Source organism: Leiobunum rupestre, chromosome 10 (assembly GCF_980474605.1).
Source record: "Leiobunum rupestre chromosome 10, qqLeiRupe1.1.hap1, whole genome shotgun sequence".
In the NCBI taxonomy this organism is placed as follows: Eukaryota; Metazoa; Arthropoda; class Arachnida; order Opiliones; family Sclerosomatidae; genus Leiobunum; species Leiobunum rupestre.
In genome coordinates this window covers 36,164,769-36,183,184 of record NC_143393.1, presented here as the reverse complement: position 1 = coordinate 36,183,184, position 18,416 = coordinate 36,164,769, and the positions used below count along the sequence as shown (strand labels likewise).

General features: G+C 34.8%; 2 protein-coding genes across 3 annotated transcripts in view; one reads left to right on the top strand and one right to left on the bottom strand.

Moving 5' to 3' along the window:
- Positions 1 to 11,549, bottom strand: part of LOC149925542 (ATP-binding cassette sub-family C member 1-like) — an 83,501-nt gene extending 71,952 nt beyond the window's left edge. The window contains exon 1 of one of the 2 annotated variants that reach the window (XM_090159709.1): positions 11,436 to 11,549. In XM_090159709.1, coding sequence (XP_090015835.1) covers positions 11,436 to 11,483 — 48 coding nt within the window. In that variant the 5' untranslated portion in view covers positions 11,484 to 11,549. The remainder of the gene's footprint in view (positions 1 to 11,435) is intronic. The other variant, XM_090159707.1, reaches the window with a different exon arrangement.
- Positions 11,550 to 11,812: 263 nt separating this feature from the next.
- Positions 11,813 to 17,787, top strand: LOC149925541 (uncharacterized). The gene is made up of 2 exons (XM_090160553.1): positions 11,813 to 12,148; positions 16,709 to 17,787. Exon 2 carries the CDS (start codon positions 17,167 to 17,169, stop codon positions 17,785 to 17,787), a length of 621 nt encoding a protein of 206 aa, XP_090016679.1. The 5' UTR covers positions 11,813 to 12,148; positions 16,709 to 17,166.
- The last annotated feature ends 629 nt before the right edge of the window (positions 17,788 to 18,416 follow it).

Sequence of the window (18,416 nt, the reverse complement as noted above, 5' to 3'; positions counted from 1 at the left end):
TTTCAAAACCTTGTTTCGCGGGGAGCAGATTTGATTGGATCTCTAGATTAATATTCCCAACTCAATGGTATCACTTGAGTAAATACCATTATTTGTATTGTATATATTGTATCATTCTGATACTAGAAATTAAAGGTACCTATTTAGTAGGAAAAATCAGAATTTTTTCATCCCTCAACCTAGATTCGTCGCGTACCAAGTCTGTTCAATACACGAAACATCAAACATATTTCCGCCTACTAAGTTGCATTGACATTCCACAAATAACTAGCGCTGGACTTGTATTTTGCCTTTCGGCAACTTGTTTTACCTTTTCTACCAAATTGCGGTTTTAAAACTTCCTTGTTTCGGTTTACCATGGAAAGTAGGAATAAGGGTAAACAGAGGGCAACAACCCTCCCAACCAGTTGACTGGGAAATTGGCTGATATAAAACCATAAATTAACGGGATAAAGGTATTAAGGGTTAACGGGAAAAAAAAATGTTTCCATAATGAAAAACGAAAGATAATAATTTATTGATCTCACGTACATGTACGTCTATGGTTTTAAATTATTTTATTATTCAAATATGCTTCAAACTTATTAAATTCCATCCAATACATTTAAATCTAGTAAGTACCCCGGGAAATCATAACTTTTGTAATCTGAATTTCATTATTTTAAAATGTACTATCCAAGACCAGTATTACCGAGGGGTCGGACATTTGTACAAAATCCCGTACACTTCGCAAGAAATCTCCGACGAAATCGCGAAATCCCTGACGAAATCACAAAATCTCTGACCAAATTTCAAAATCTCTGACGAAATCGCAAAATCTTATGAAATCCCGAAATCTGTGACGGAATGGCGAAATCTCTGACGAAATCGCGAAATCTTTGACGAAATCGTGAAATCGCAGACGAAATCGCGAAATCTTTGACGAGATCGCGAAATCTTAGATGAAATCGCAAAATCTCTGACGAAGTCGCGAAATCTTAGATGAAATCGCAAAATCTCTGACGAAGTCGCGAAATCTTATGAAATCGCGAAATCTCTAATAAAATCGCGAAATCTTTGACGAAATCGCAAAATCTGATGAAATCGCGAAATCTTATGAAATCGCAAAATCTCTGACGAAATCGCGAAATCTCCGACGAAATCGAAAATCTTGGACGAAATCGCAAATCTCCGACGAAATCGAAAATCTTGGACGAAATCGCAAATCTTCGACGAAATCGAAAATCTTCGACGAAATCGCGAAATCACAGAGATTTCGAAATCCCGTACGCTTTTTTTGGGAATGTCCGACCCCTCGGGTATTACAGTATCTCTAAAATTTGCTTTAATGACGGCAATTATTATTGTGTACCCCGCCACAATTAAAAAAAACAAAAGGAGGTAATAATAAATTAATACGCCCGGGCCTACCTCGGGGAATACTCACGTAACGTTATATGCTCGGGTTAGCGAGGGTCCTCATTAATAAATTGGGGTCTAGGAAAAATTGGTAGTGAAATGTATGAAGCCAGTTGTTAGATTGCCAAACACTAAATGTATTAATTTTAACCCTAATATCCTAACCAAACATTTAAATTAACTTAAAAACTATCTAAATACTAATTTAACTAACTTAAAGATTGGACAGTGCTCGCGATAGAAATATAGATACACTGTTAAAAATAAAGGTTTATAAAACGACCAAAATTATACTTTTAGTTTATTTCAAACCATTTGGTTACTGAAAACGGTCTAATCAATTATTTTAGACCCATTTTACTCTTTCATGTTGAATACAATACCTTTTGGGGTATTGAAAGGGAACGAGCCCTAAGAATAAACCTTTTCCAGTCCTGGTGGTAAAGGTATAAAAAAGTTATGTTCTAACATTTAATCCTTTTGACTACCCATTTAATTCCCTTAAATGTAGAAAAAAATGATATGGACCAATTTCGAGACTAGTATTTGAATACTACGTTATTTTTTTTAATATTTTCTTTAAAATAACATAATGCGAAGAAATTACAATCACCAGGAATATTTAACTAAGGTTAAGTCTTTAAAAATTTGATAACAGATTTAAATATAGGGGATATTGATTATGGCGTCAAACTATTATAACTCAAATAACGGCACCAAAGAATTCTTGCTATATGTATATAAAAAAACTGAAAGCATAAAATGATACTTTACGTGATGAACTCCCTTCGTTCAAGTACTATTCCCCCCTAGCGAAAACCAGCCTAATCTGGCCATGTTAATGGTTAATCTATTGAGTCGTATTGAATAATAATAAAAAAATTAAATAAGGGCCTATAAAGGACTGAAAATAAAGTTAACAAGTTGGCAAGCCAAAATATACCTCTCCTCGGTAGAATTGTCCCTAGTGGTATTAATTTCTCGAGATAACCCTTAAAGATATATCTCCGCAATTTAGAGTTATTTGTTAAAAATATTAACCCATTTCTATCCCGCCCGGTATAAAATTTTAATTATAATTAAAATAATTGAGACGAACGACCAATTTTAATTTATTCAGAATATCATAAGTTAAGTAGTTACAACAGTAAGTTAGACGTACTATAACAATGCACAATTGAATTAAACCCTTTTACAGAACAAGTTTATCAGTTAAATATAATACGAAGCAAATTTTAATGAAAGAAATATCTACAGAGGCTTTTTGGAATTACTCGCTTACGAAATACTTGCCGCATCTTTAACGCTCATTTTATTTCAACACTCGCCCTTGATGAAGATACCGTAGATATCTGGTAGTGGACGACTCGTTCACTTCCTGTTGACGTTGTGACGCATACCACATGAAAAAGACCAATGCCGTCCAATTTCCAATATCATATAATGACTCGCACACCCAAGAAATCATTGACTGCGTTAGAAATCGTAGATATCCAAATATCCACACCAAATGTATTTACAAGAAGCAAAAACCTTACCATCAACAAAGCACAGAGAGCCACTTGACTAACCGCCACCTCTTAAAGCAATTTCGTTAAATTATCTCCTATGAATTAACAGAACTATATATAGGTCGTTAAGAAAGTGGACCACCCACAGGGTCTACCCTTTAACCCTCTAATCTCGGCTGACTGCGCTAAAACAAGATTTAACCTTTAAAAAATACCAGATTAGGCCTTCATAAATTCATTAATAAAAAAAGACTTTATTACCTATTATGCTTACGATGCCGGTCTTAATTTCAGTGAATCTAAGCAGCTATCGGTGGTTCTGTGGTAGAGCGCTCGACTGCCAAGCCGAATGGTCTGGGTTCGAAACCTGGGTGGCGCATTTGTTTTTAATCAATAGAGAAACGCTAAATTAGAATTTCTTCGATGCAATAATTTCAATTTCAATTCTATTTCAATTAAACCAAAATTTCGTACTCTATTAAATACGCTTCCGATAAAGCTGAAGGTTTAATTTTCAATAAGGTGTAACAAGTGTCGGTGGTTCTGTGGTAGAACGTCCGCCTGTCAATCAGGAGGGCTCGGGTTCAAATCCCGCCCGATGCGATCGCAAATTGATACTAAGACGAATACCGTGTACAACTGGTGGAAACCCTGCCATTGGACGTTGAGAGGTAGCATTACACTCAGCACTCGGTCCGTCCCAAAGTCATTAAGAAGAAGTTGGAGAGAAAACGCCCATATAAACACAACAGACTCAACATGCACAACCATCAGAACACAAACACAACAAATTCAACACTCACAACCTACGCATAAACATTACAAAAACGTAATACACCAAACCGTCACGACGGTGAGCGAAAAAACACCATCCAAACCAAACCGCAAATGCATCCGTTAACGCTCACCGTCACACGGTGGTTTTGCCAACCCTTTGAGAAACTGCGTACGCAGTGATTACACTTTGCACCGAAAATGCGAACGCGTTCGCAGTCCTGACAGACAGACACACCCACAGACCCACCCACAGACCCACCCACAGACAGACACGGTCGTTGTATAACCCCTCCTAGGGGACTTTGTCCCCTCGGAGAGGTAAAAAGGATTAACATCTTACTATTTATGAAGTAAAATGTATAAAAGAGAGTAAAATAAGTACTTAAACACTCCACAAAAGGACTGAATTTGGGGAGCAGAAGGTTTAAATATATTCTATGGTAAAACCCTGAATGGTCTTAAATATTGGAAAATGTTTTAAGCACTTTAGACATCTAAAATAAAACCTTTATTTTTAACAGTGTGATATATCGCATTACACTCATTATCTGCTAGTTTCCGCCAATACTTTTCAATCCATCGAAATTAACGTTATGAGCGAGATGGGAGTTCCCGTCAAGTTTGAAAGGGGAAAGGTACACGTAAATCTACACTTTAGACCTCGAAGTAAGTGAACACCCTTGTCATTTTCAGTAATAGTACCCAAAGCAGTTGGAATCCAGATAATCTAATGACATATTCAACAACAGAGTGGTTGATTTTGAGATAGTAAGCAACTCGAAAAATATGGATAAAAATTAGAAATCAAGAATTTTCAAGCTCATTGAGCTACCTCTAAATTGTGTTCAATTTACCCCAAATTTCTTTCGAATTATGTTTTCAAACATTGGAACAAATTTAGAGGGTAAGACTTCAACATTTAAGAAATAAACACTCCTCATTCATATTGTGAACGTTATACGAAACGCATCATGAAGTATCAAAACTCTTCACTAATCAATCAGTCGGACTACGACCGGCACATTTTAAGCCAATTGGGCCTTGTCAGTCGAGTAATGGAGCTATACCCGTATATCACGGTCTCGCCATTCAGCGAGGTTACGTTCTTGGAAATTTCATCGCCTCCGCCTTTCGACGGGCTATCCCGTTTTTGAAAAAGGGCGCCATTTTATTGGGAAAAAAGTTTTGGAAAACTGGTGCACGAGTTGCGGCGGACGTCGCCAGTGGTGTACCGATTAAGGACTCCCTTAAATGTCACGGCACGACAGTGGGGAGGGAAACCATTTTGGAATTGAATGACGTGGTGAAACAGAAAATGTCCGGAAACGGGCATAAAAGAAACGGTAAACGAAAAAGGATAATCAGTTCAGTCTCGAGCGGGAAGAAGCGAAAATCGTTACTTCAACCCTCCGATATTTTCTCCGAATAGATCTTTATATAAAATCATCTCAAACTGTCTTGCCCCCTGCCGAACACTGCTGCCAGAACTTTGATGACAGCTTAGGCAGTATAACGAATAATGTTGTAAGTCCAGTTGCGGTAGCACAAACTCTATATTGGACTTTGATGGTTATTTTATGGAAGTACCTATTGGAGTTTTCCAACGTCCCGCTCACTAACGCCAGTATAGTAAGTGGCGAATGGGTCGAGTACAGTCCTATTTCCAACATTAATGAAAATTCAACAATTACGTTGAACGTGGCCAGAAACTCCGAAACGTATATTGACATGTCAAAAACGTTAGTCCGTCTACAAGTTCGAGTCGTCGACCCGGCGGATGGCAAGACTATCTCGACGAAGGCGGTATGTTCGGCTGACCGCGAAACAATCGTAGCGCCCGTAAATCTGTTTAACTGCAGTCTTTTCAGCGAAGTGCACGTGTCATTGGGAGACAGGACGCTAAAGCCATCACCACAGAATTGTCCGTACTGCGTGATTGCAGGTAGGTAAGCGTAGGTGGATGATTGTAGGTAGGTGTGTAGGCAGTAAACAACGAGTAAGTGTATGATTGTAGGTGGGTGTGTAGGCAGTAAACAATGAGTAAGTGTATGATTGTAGGTGGGTGTGTAGGCAGTAAACAATGAGTAAGTGTATGATTATAGGTAAGTAAGTAGCCAGTCAGTAAAGTATGAGTAGGTGAAAGGTATATGTATAATCTGACTTTGCCAGTAACCACCTTTCAGTCAAGGGTGAAACCATCCTATAAGATACCTATCTTCCACCATCCATATATGAAAATCTTGGTTCATACTAAAAGCATTGCTATATTTTTACTCGTTTTAAATTATTAAGCGATAACATTCCTAGTCGTTCAAGTCTCTTTAGTATTGTTTCAATGTAATACAATCTTTAGAATAGTCAAAAAATCTAAATACAATAATTAAAATATTTTGAGATTTTCTAAATCTTAAAGAATTTTTGAACTTAGTTGAAAATTTTAGATTTATCAAATATTCGCTTGTAGTCTAAACGCGTTTCGGAACTACACACGAAAGGCTTGTACATGTATAGGTTTTACATAAAATGGTTCCACATATGTTTAGGTTTTACACATGTCTGTGAGAGCGTTGCAAGCTGGCGTCTAGGAAAACGTTTAGATAATAATAGTTACACTGTTAAAAATTGCTGTTAAAATTTACAGGAATTTACCTGGCAGAAAATTACCAGGAAAATTCCTGTAAAATTACAGGTATTTTTTCCTGTAACCGTAGCAAGTAAAAACCTGTTCTAGACACGATAAATATAAAGTACCATTAACAGTAAATTTTAAATTGCTGTTGTTCCAACATGAAATTTCCCATTACGTTTACGGTAATTTAACAATAGAACTTTATTATCCTGTTGTCGCAAAAATTATGCTGGGGCTATAGGCCTACCCAAAATTAATTCCAAATATTAATTACTACATGATAATTGTACATGAATGGCAATTTTAAATTTAAATAGATAAAACTAAATTATTGGTGAACTTTTTTATTTGAAAAACATGATACAGCAATTGAATCAAATCAGTTTATGTGAACAAAATTTTTAAAACATCAAAAAGTGCATAAACCTCACCAAGATTGTTTTTACTAAAAATACTTATACAATTTATAAAATTTAAAGTTCAAATTTTCAAATCAATTAATAAAATAAAATCTGTCAACGTTCGTTAACACTTGTATTTCGGTGAAATTAAATTATAAACGTGAATTTTCTGCTATTTAATACTCTAAGGGTTAGGTTTTCTTCTTCCTGTCATCCTTTAAATTTACTTTCCTGCCACACAAATATACTGGTGGTAGGCCAACTGCAGAAAACGTTGGCCTACCACCATGGTATTTGTGCGGCAGGTAAGTAAATTTAAAGGGTAACAGGCAGAAAAAAAAGACCTTTAATTTAATTTAACAATTGATGTTTTTTTTAAATTATCAGCTTCAGCTTTCTTGTTTGATTGCCATTGATGGAGATACTCGAAATGAAACTTTAGTCAAATCCTGGAATCCAGCTGTTTCCATTTCTCAATCTTGATTTTAATAAATTCAGCCAAAATATTTTTCAATTTGAATTAAACTCTTCATCAGTGTTCAATGTCTTCTATGAGTGTACTGCAGCTAAACAATATAATAATTTTAATAACTGGAAATTCTTCATACAAAATCACAATTATTGAACCAAAAACATATGCACATTAAGCATAGTCATTAAGATTTTAGGCAGGTTCTTTCAGCGGTAGTGATTAAAATACAATTACAATTATTTTTAGTAAAAAAGTTTAAATAGATAACCAAATTTCAAACTCAATTTTAAAAAGGGAGCTAAATGGATTTTTTTTCACCTAGCTTACTCAATGGGTGACCACAGACTAAGATAGATAATTTTTGAAGATATTTAAAGGCAACTTCTCTTACATTTCACCCAGAATCACATTCTCAATGGGTGAACATAGAATAACAAAGGTAATTTTCCACTATATGTAAAGCCAACTTTCCTTACATTTCACTATGAAAACACTGAAGCTTCTTTCAATGCGATAACTTTATTACATGCAATTTTTTTCCCCAGAATTACAATTATTGAATCGAAAAAAATATGTAACCACCTTTGAATTACCCAACACAGGTATTCAGACTTGGGCATGGTTGTTTTTTAAGTGATGGTGTTCAATTTAAAAAAAATTACTTCAGCTTTTAAATAAGATTTTTTTTGGATCCACCCTATATCATTTATATAAAACCTGAAATAATTTATTTTTTGATTCTAATTTAACCATCACTTTAAAAACCTTGTGCAAGTCAGAGTAGTTGTGTAGAGTACTAATAACGTAGATAAATATTTCTTGGTTCAGTTATGTGTAGGGAAGCTTGTTTTAAGATTTGGTTAAAATGAATTTGGAAAAAAAATGCTTGAGCTTTTAAATATATGATAAAGGGTGGATACCAAAATTTCAAAATAAAATTTAATAAAAGCTTGCTATATGAAATTTTTTCACTTCCTAACATATTAATTGGGTGAACACAGACTTAAAAAGATAATTTTCAACTATATTTAACGGCAACTTCCCTTAAATTTCACCCTGAAAACACTAGTTTACTGCAAACCAATAACTTTGACTTATGCAAATTTTTCACTCAGAATCATCACATTAAATGTGATCCAATCTGTATCGTAAATTTAAAAGCTCAAGCAATTTTTTTTCCAAATTCATTTTTAACTTATCTTAAAACAAGCTTCCCTAAGTCTGACTAGCTCTGTAGGGTAATAATAAAATAGCTAAATATTTTTTGGATTCAATAATTTTGATTCTGAGTGAAAACTTTGCATATATTACAGTATTAGTTTGGCTAATTAATTTTGTTTCATCTGTTACCATACTCAATGGGTGAACATAGAATAACAAAGGTAATTTTCCACTATATTTAAAGCCAACTTCCCTTACATTTCACTATGAAAACACTGAAGCTTCTTTCAATGTGATAACTTAATTGCATGCAATTTTTTTCCCAGAATTACAATTATTGAATCGAAAAATTACCCAACGCAGCTTATCAGACTTGGGCAAGGTTGTTTTTAAGTGATGGTGTTAAATAAAAAAATATACTTCAGCTTTTGAATAAGATTTTTTCTATCCTACCTATATAATTTATATAAAAGCTGAAGTAATTTATCCATTCAATCCAACAAGCATTAAAAAACCAGTGTTTTTTTAACTGCTATTTTGCTTCAAAGTGATAACTATAATATATACAAATTTATCACTCAGAATCATAATTAAAGTTTTAAATTATAGCGTTTAACGGGATAATTTAAAAATTGACGCGTTATTGAGTTACGCCTAGGCGATTTGTTTATACCAATCAAGCATAAATAAATACATTCTTGACCAAATACACAATACAAATATCTACTTAACTAAAATGGCCCCATTATTAACTTAATTATTACTTTAAAATAATGAAATTCTACTCACTATTTTGTATTTGATGATAATTTGTGTTCCGTGATACGATCATCTTCAATTGCACCACAGCAAAGCCGTTACACTTTGAAACTAGTGAAAACTGCAACCTCCACAAGCTGGCGTGCTCAAGCCGTCGGTTACACGGTATTACCGAAAATTTACTGTTAATATAACGGTTAATCGACGAACAGGACTATAGCTGTTGCGTACAGCAACTATCTAGTAACTCTAACGGTAAAAGTTGGTACTGGAATTTACCTGTTAAAATTTAACAGGAATTTAACAGGAAGCTACAGTAATTTTTAACAGTGTACGTTTAGAAGAGTAACACGTGTCAAGTTTTATCGGTAGTTGTTTTTTTATAACCATATAGTGGCTTGTGGCAAATTGAGTTATGGCATTTCAAAAGAAAAAAAATATTTTTTATTAAGAGATTCGTATTTACTTAACATTTTTTTAATAGAATTGCTACACTTATGTATAGCTTTTACACATGACTGTAAGAGCGTTGCATTTTGGCGTTTAGAATGGCGTTTATTTTCTAAACGTTGTTTTTTCTGTGTAATTAATGTCGTCTGAAGCAGTGCGATCCTAATTAATCTCGTCTGAAGCAGTGTGATCCTAATTAATGTCGTCTGAAGCAGTGCGATCCTAATTAATGTCGTCTGAAGCAGTGCGATCCTAATTAATCTCGTCTGAAGCAGTGCGATCCTAATTAATGTCGTCTGAAGCAGTGCGATCCTAATTAATGTCGTCTGAAGCTGTGCGATCCTAGTTAATATCGTCTGAAGCAGTGCGATCCTAATTAATGTCGTTTGTAGCAATTTAGTCCTTGTAAAGCTATTCTGCAGCAGTGTCAGCCTATAGAATCTCATCTGTAGCAGGGAAATCCCACTGAATCTAGCATAACAACAGAACAGGGTTGGCTTAAAGTAAAAACTTCATCCGGCAAGTTAGGCTTTTGGTGCCCTCACGCCCTTACCAGGATCTGACTTACCATAAGGCACAGTGTCTAGGGCCTACGATAGAATTTAAGGGCTTAAATGCTACGAATATTTATTGAAGAAATGACACTTTATTTTAAGAAATATGGGAATATAAATCTGAGACCGAAGATATAATACTTACTCTATTTTAGGAACAAAACATTACGGTTTTAATCAGGACACCACGAGTTTGATCAACATTTTCTTTGGATCAAATAAAACAAATTCACGCATTGTTATTGGATGGACTACAACACATTTTGGAAAATATAACTTTGTATTTCAATTGCACTTATTTCATGAACAACACTGGACTCGCTTTTCACTGAAGAAATATTACATATTTGTACAGAAGTGTATTCATGAGAGATATACCAGTTTAAAACAGACACATATTTCCGATTAAACTATATTTGATGAGACAATTTCCAAAACGAGCTCTCTAAAGATGTATTTACCCTCACAATCCAATAAATGACACTCAAAGAAACCATTTATTGGCTGTTTATGCAGTTATAGTTTAGACTATTAAAGTTGCAAATGAGCATTTAAAGAAAAAGATAAAAATTATAGTGAGTTTAAACTTACTTTAAAACAACTAAGAGACAATTACCCAGAAGAGACTTAGAGAGAGTCTGAGAGTGCCATAATTAAAATTAATTAAAATTAAACGCTAGTGTACAGATGAAAAAAAACACCGCCGACATAGTTAAATGTGGATCTTCGTTCCAAACCTAGAAAATTGCTCTATTTCGGAGATTTGGGTGCAATTTTTGTACTATGTTTGCACATTTTGTTTTGAGAGTGTAGAGGAATATAATCGAATTCCGAAAAGGTTATTTAAATTTTTTGAATTTCCTCTTCGACAACTAGTATTTGTCAACCGTTTAACTATCTAAACCTATTCCATAATAAACCTTAGTGTTTTAGAAATATTTGATCTTTTTTACTTCGAATATTTTATATTTCAACGGTATTTGTTGTCTGTTCTATTAAACTGATTCAGCTCTTGGTAAATTTATCTTTAAATAATCTCTTATATATTGGAACTTATAAAGACGGCTAAGATCTGAGACATTTCAAATTTAAATTAAAACCTAATGAGTACCACCTGAACTCTTAAAGATTAAAATTGGTTTAAGCTAGGAGCAACAAACACAAGGAGAACGCAGCTAGCCTTTAAACACGCTAACGGGTTGCGTTCTCCTTGTGTGGGGTGTTGTGTTTGTTGCTCCTAGGTTTAAGGGACAAAATAACATACATTATACTGAATGAGTGATATACGAATAAAATAGTCTTGGGAAAGCTTTCGGAACTTACCCAGAATACCGTTTCGCACAGGCCATAGAAACCATTATCTTCCTCCATTGCAAGAAACTAGGTTCAAAACCTTCCAGATATTTGTAAACTATATATTAACGAAGTAGTTACTGCAATATAAAACGATAACTTAACTATTAATTAATGTTATAAAAAGATATATTACAAAGAGAGCTTGAAATGACCTCTTTTCGAGTTATCTTTGTTGAGAATTGTAAGATGATAGAGTGAGATTTTTTCGTCTTCACATTTACTACCCTAATGTACATGTTTCTCCTTATCTTTGCAAATAAATTGAGACTCAAGCATTTTTAATATTATAAATAACCCTGAAGATGCAGTAATATCTCTTATATTTTATGAAAGAAACAGAGAACGTTTAAATGGCGAATATTTAGGTTTTGTGAGACAGATAGGATTCTGAGTCTTTGATTTCTTATGAAATAACGCTTATGCTCCGGACCATGTAATCCCGAAGGTCACCTTGGCACGAAGGAACATATAAATTACAGGCAGACCTACGATTTAATTAGTGTTTTCTATATTTATTTCAAGAAACCAACGAAACATTAAAACCAAGTTGTTTTTACTTACGGTAAAACGTGGAAGAGGTGTTTTTACTTCGAAAGCTTCACTGAACGCTATACGCGTAGAAGAGAATTCCTAAGGTATATGGAGCTACGTGATCGGTAACACTTGTGACATTGGCAAAGGTATGTAGTAGTAATACTTCAAGCTATGACGCGTTTAGTATATGGAGGACATTTTGTAAAGGTAACCATTGTGGATTTGTTTTTCCAATGAGGCACTCTCATTGCTCATTGCTGGAAATATTGAGTAGATAATAAAATTTCAAAATATTATTTTATTTCGTCAGTTATTAGTCGTAGCGAAGTGTTTAAAATTATTATTGTGAGAAAAACGCCGGCAGCAAAATTTTCTATTATGTTTTAGAATAGTGACAGAAGTTTGACCTTTCATCTCAGGGCTACACTCTTTCTAATAAAGTGATACATTGTTATAGCTTGCTTAAATTATGCTATCAAATTAATGTACTGACTAAATTGCCAATAGGGGGATAATTTGCGATTAAATTTCGGTCGTTTAGACTTGATACGCTTCTTTTGTGCTGTACAATACTTTAAAATTTTTAAATTAGCAAAGTACTCCATTAAGACCAACCTTTTTTTCTAATTGAGATCTTGATTCAAGTTTATGAACCTGAGACAGTACCGTTTTTAGTCCGGCGCGCGCCATCTATTGGCGGTGCCGGACTTACGCTTTGATAGTAAAAACGGAGAAAAACGTATTACCTGAAACCATTGTCAAAGCTACAAAGTGGCTCTAGCTAGCCGTGAATATCTCCCAGGTTATTAAGAGAAGCCGGTACATTCCATTCGACTTGGGGTGAGAAATGGATTACCTGGAACCATTGTCAGAGGTACAACGCGGCCGTTAGCTATATGTGAATGTCTACGAGGTTATGAAGATAAGTAAGCACATTCCTTTCGCCTCGAAAACTACATTCCAATTCCGTCCTTGTTCTGTGGTACGTTAATTTCAATAATATCTAATTGTAGTAGGTTGTGCCATAAGCCTACCTAATCATAGGCTTAATGAATATAGGCTTAATGAGTTTGTATTAAATGAACTGGACCGTTTTGACCTACCAGGTATGTATATGAAATGCATCTAATCTAAATCTAAAATATAGTATTGTAATAGATTGTACAACAGCATATGTATGTAACTGTACGTTTGTACACGTATCAAATGCAAATCTGAAATTTAGTATTAAGATACATGGTACAATAGCGTACGTATGTAACTAATTTTTACGGTATCTAATGGAAATCTGAAATTTAGTATTGAGATACATAAGATTGTACAACAGCGTACGTACATGTATGTACGGTATCTAATGGAAATTTGAAATTTAGTATTCAGATACATAAGATTGTACAACAGCGTACGTACATGTATGTACGGTATCTAATGGAAATCTGAAATTTAGTATTCAGATACATAAGATTGTACAACAGCGTACGTACATGTATGTACGGTATCTAATGGAAATCTGAAATTTAGTATTCAGATACATAAGATTGTACAACAGCGTACGTACATGTATGTACGGTATCTAATGGAAATCTGAGTTTTAGTAAATTGAGATACATTATACAACAGCATACGTATGTAACTAAAATTGTTTTTCAGCATACGTAACATATTTTGTAGCAGTATACGTAACATATTTTGTAGCAGTTTACGTAACATATTTTGCTGCAGTATACGTATTTGTACATTTTACCTTGTATAACCAAGGATTTTGTATCCTTGGTATAACCGTGTAAATATGATGCATTATACAGCATGTGCATTTTACAAATATTTTATTTAACGTTTTATTTATTGAATTTCAATTTTCATTGTCTAAACCCTAAAATATTTCCAAGTTTTTAGAGATTTCATGTACATCTACATTTTCTTTATTTACATCTACATCTATCTAAGGTTGTATATTTAACATGGAAATCTAGGTGATATGCAAAATGTTTTTCAGGTTTAAAATATGAACTTTATGTTGCGAATACTATCAAAACCATTCTTACGAGTTCATGATTTCATTTAGGAGTAGGGTTTGATAATTGTTGAATCATCATAAGTAACATAATAAACAGAGGTATAGCACTATTCTACAAATTCTAATTTTATTAATGATAGTCTGTTTTGCCCAAGGCAATTTACTTAATTTATAAATCATATTTTATCGATGTAATAGTTATGATGTATTTTGCCAGCCACTAATTTTTCATTCGAAACTTCTTTTGAAAAATCGACGGGAGCCTGTTTCACTCATTGAGTTGGGAATATTAATCTAGAAGTCCAATCAAAACGTCGGATTTCAGTATTTCGCTAAACACGTTTTTAAAAAATAAGAATACTGCCGTCTGCTTTATCATTCTACCCGTGGCGCCGTCTATATCTCAATGGTTCGTTCAAATAAGTCGCGTTTACGGCAAAAATATTTTTTTTTCAAAAATAATGGATGGCGCCACGGGTCATATGATAACGTTTTCTCGTCATTTTAGAGGAGACGGCACATTCGTAATTTTCAAAACCTTGTTTCGTGTTTGATTGGATCTCTAGATTAATATTCCCAACTCAATGGTTTCACTTGAGTAAATACCATTATTTGTATTGTATAAAACTTTAAAACCTATTAATACCATGGTAGATGAATTTATAATAAAATATTTAAAGAAGGAACTCATGGAATTTAATAAAACTTTTTATTTCTAAAAAGTCACAGCAAGCTTTCGACTGTCCAAGCAACTTCATCAGGCATACTAAATTAAAAACGTTTACAGAAAAACATACCGACATCATAGCTTATTTTTTATTATTATTTACAAAGGTGCATTGAGATTTTTTATATTAGTTATCTATTATTTGTGATCACGCCGCAAAACTTGGCCTCTCCAAAACCCTCCTTTAAATTTAAACCCCCCTCCCCTTTTTTTGCTATAAAAACACCTTCAATAAACTTACGTTTAAAATAATCTTACTCAGAATACATTATTTCTGGGTTATCCCAGTCAATTTCATGCTTATAATCATTTTCTATTAGATGTTTGGCAATGCCATTTAGGGTGTCTTTTTATTACAGGCATATTTATGTTCTTTTAACCTGATTTTAACTGATCTTTGGGTTTCCCCAATATAGCAGTTTTTGCACGTTTTACACTTAATTTTATAGACAACACCTTTTTTATCTAACAATGGGATTTTTGGTTTAAATTTGCTAAATTCATTTTTTAGGGTTTTATTCTTCTTACTGATTAATCTGATGTTAAATTTACTTTTTATCAATCCATTTAATATTAAATTCCATGAGTTCCTTCTTTTAAATATTTATTATAAATTGTATTGTATATATTGTATCATTCTGATACTAGAAATTAAAGGTACCCTTTTTAGTAGGAAAAATCAGAATTTTTTCATCCCTCAACCTATATTCGTCGCGTACCAAGTCCGTTCAATACACGAAACATCAAACATATTTCCGCCTACTAAGCTGCATTGACATTCCACAAATAACTAGCGCTGGACTTGTATTTTGCCTTTCGGCAACTTGTTTTACCTTTTCTACCAAATTGCGGTTTTAAAACTTCCTTGTTTCGGTTTACCATGGAACGTAGGAATAAGGGTAAACAGAGGGCAACAACCCTCCCAACCAGTTGACTGGGAAAATGGCTGATATAAAACCATAAATTAACGGGATAAAGGTATTAAGGGTTAACGAAAAAAAAATATGTTTCCACAATGAAAAACGAAAGATAATAATTTATAGTTTTAAATTATTTTATTATTCAAATATGCTTCAAACTTATTAAATTCCATCCAATATTTTCGTGAATAATAAATTTAAATCTTAGTAAGTACCCCGGGAAATCATAACTTTTGTAATCTGAATTTCATTATTTTAAAATGTATTATCCAAGACCGGTATTACAGTATCTCTAAAATTTGCTTTAATGACAGCAATTATTATTGTGTACCCCGCTACAATGAAAAAAAAACAAAAGGAGGTAATAATAAATTAATACGCCCGGGACTACTCGCGTAACGTTATATGCTGGGGTTAGCGAGGGTCCTCATTAATAAATTGGGGTCTAGGAGAAATTTGTAATGAAATGTATGAAGCCAGTTGTTATATTTCCAAACACTAAATGTATTAATTTTAACCCTAATATCCTAACCAAACATTTAAATTAACTTAAAAACTATCTAAATACTAATTTAACTAACTTAAAGATTAACAAATTAAGTAATTGGACAGTACTCGCGATAAAAATATAGATATATAGGTTATAACCATTATTCAAAAAAACTCGCGTTATTTATCTCGCGTATTATATATACGTAAAAACACAATAAATTATTAATATAAGAAATATAATTGTGTTGAAGATAAAAAGCGTTATCGGCTTTTCTCGTTTAGTTTTTTTAATAGGTTAAAAAATGTTTATTGTAAATAAGATATATTTTTAATCACTTACTATTTTTTAACCTTATGTGTATATATATTCGCTTACAGCATTTATTATTACCGTCACTCCTAATATGTCGTTCATCTTGTAATGTATTCATTCTTAATAAACGTTTGTCTTTTTAAATTACTACGTTATGATTTCTTACTAGTTTTATTAGTTAGTTAGTTTAGTGTAGGGTAGCTCTGCTGATTAACATTGGATTTAAAACTCCAATAGGTTATGGGCCCAGCACGCTCCCACTGCGCCACTACTATACTGATGATCTAGTCTGCTGTATCCCGGTTTCAGTTACCATCACCGTAATCCGTATCCTGTCAACAGTTTCCGTTAGTAACCATCAAGAGGTCGAGAAACTATCAGGTCCGGAGAATTGGAGGAGTTGGAAAAGACAAATCGTCGACATTCTAACCGTACGAGACGTATACGAGATCCTTACTGGCGAATGGCTTGAACCAACGGAACCATTAACAGTAGCAGAGAGATCTGAATACACTTCAAACAAGAAGTACCGAGTGGCTTTCAGTACAGTCCGTGGCATCATCTGGTCAGCCTTGTCCAAAAAGGTCCAAAACATGATCGCCAACTGCGACACCCCGAAGGAGATGTGGGATAAGCTACTTGAAATCTTCGAGCAGAAATCGTCCAATCGTCTGTGAAAGCTCCTGGCGCAGCTAATGCGCACGACGAAGTCGCCTGATGTCGACATGGCTACCCACATTGCCCAGATGTGCTCTCTTTGGGCAGATATTCTCTCAACGGCACATTCAGAAAAGGACATATCCTTCGATGACTGCATTCTCATCGCCTGTGTTTTCGAGTCCCTACCGCAGGACGAATACCGAGAATTTGGTATGCTTTGGGATACGATGCCTACAGAGAAACAGACTGTCGCAGAATTAGAACGTCTGTTAATCGGCCGTGCAACTCAAGAGGACGACGCGTTTGGAGATTCCTCTGGTCTTATGGTAAAACGCAGTAACGGAAGTTACTCTGGCACCTCAAATGAGAAGAAAACCGTAAGATGTAAGCAAAAATGTACTAATTGCCGGAAGCTTGGTCACATTGCTGAAGACTGTCGGGGACAGAAACGAGCCTCTAGAAAGACGTGTAATGACGACAGAAACCACGCAAGCATTGGGGGTCTGATTGCAGCTGACGGTCTCGTGGCACGTTCATCATCTGAAGAAGCCTGGTACTTTGATTCGGGTGCTACACAGCATATTACGAACGACGCCACGAAGTTCCTGAATTTCCGAAGGTTTGCTACACCAGCAACTCTCCAGATCGGATGGTGAAGGAGACATCAAGTTTCAGTTCCGGATCGGAAAGAAACTATATCAAGATGTCGTCCACAATGTCTGGCACATTCCCGATTTCGCCTGCAACGTTTTCTCATTAAAAAGCGCCATGAAGAGAAACAAGAATCTGGAGTTCAAAGTTACAGCAAATTCTTGTGGTCTCTATGAAGTCCTCGGGGGTAAGAGAAACCTCTGTGTCCCTGGTAGGGTCGAGAACTTGTATCGTCTGGACGTCATGGTCAAGCAGCCATCCCAATCAGCTTACATCGCAGCAGATCCTCGAAATGACCGAAAAGCAGATTTACAAGTCTGGCACGAGCGGATGGGTCATTAGGATAAACGTCATGTAGCAGCAACCTTGAGAAGACTCGGATATGCAGTCCTCAACCAGAGCTCTGATAAGCTCTGTGAAGGGTGCATCTACGGCAAGATGACGAGGCACAGCTTCGGCACTCGGCTGGAAAAGGCAACGAAACCGGGTGAAGGATTCACTCAGATCTCTGGGGACCATCACCTACCCCGTCCATGAAGGGGAAGAGATATTACGTCCTATTCAAAGACGAGTATTCCAGTATTCGAGCCGTATTCTTCCTAACGAAGAAATCCGAAGTCATTGACTGTTTCAA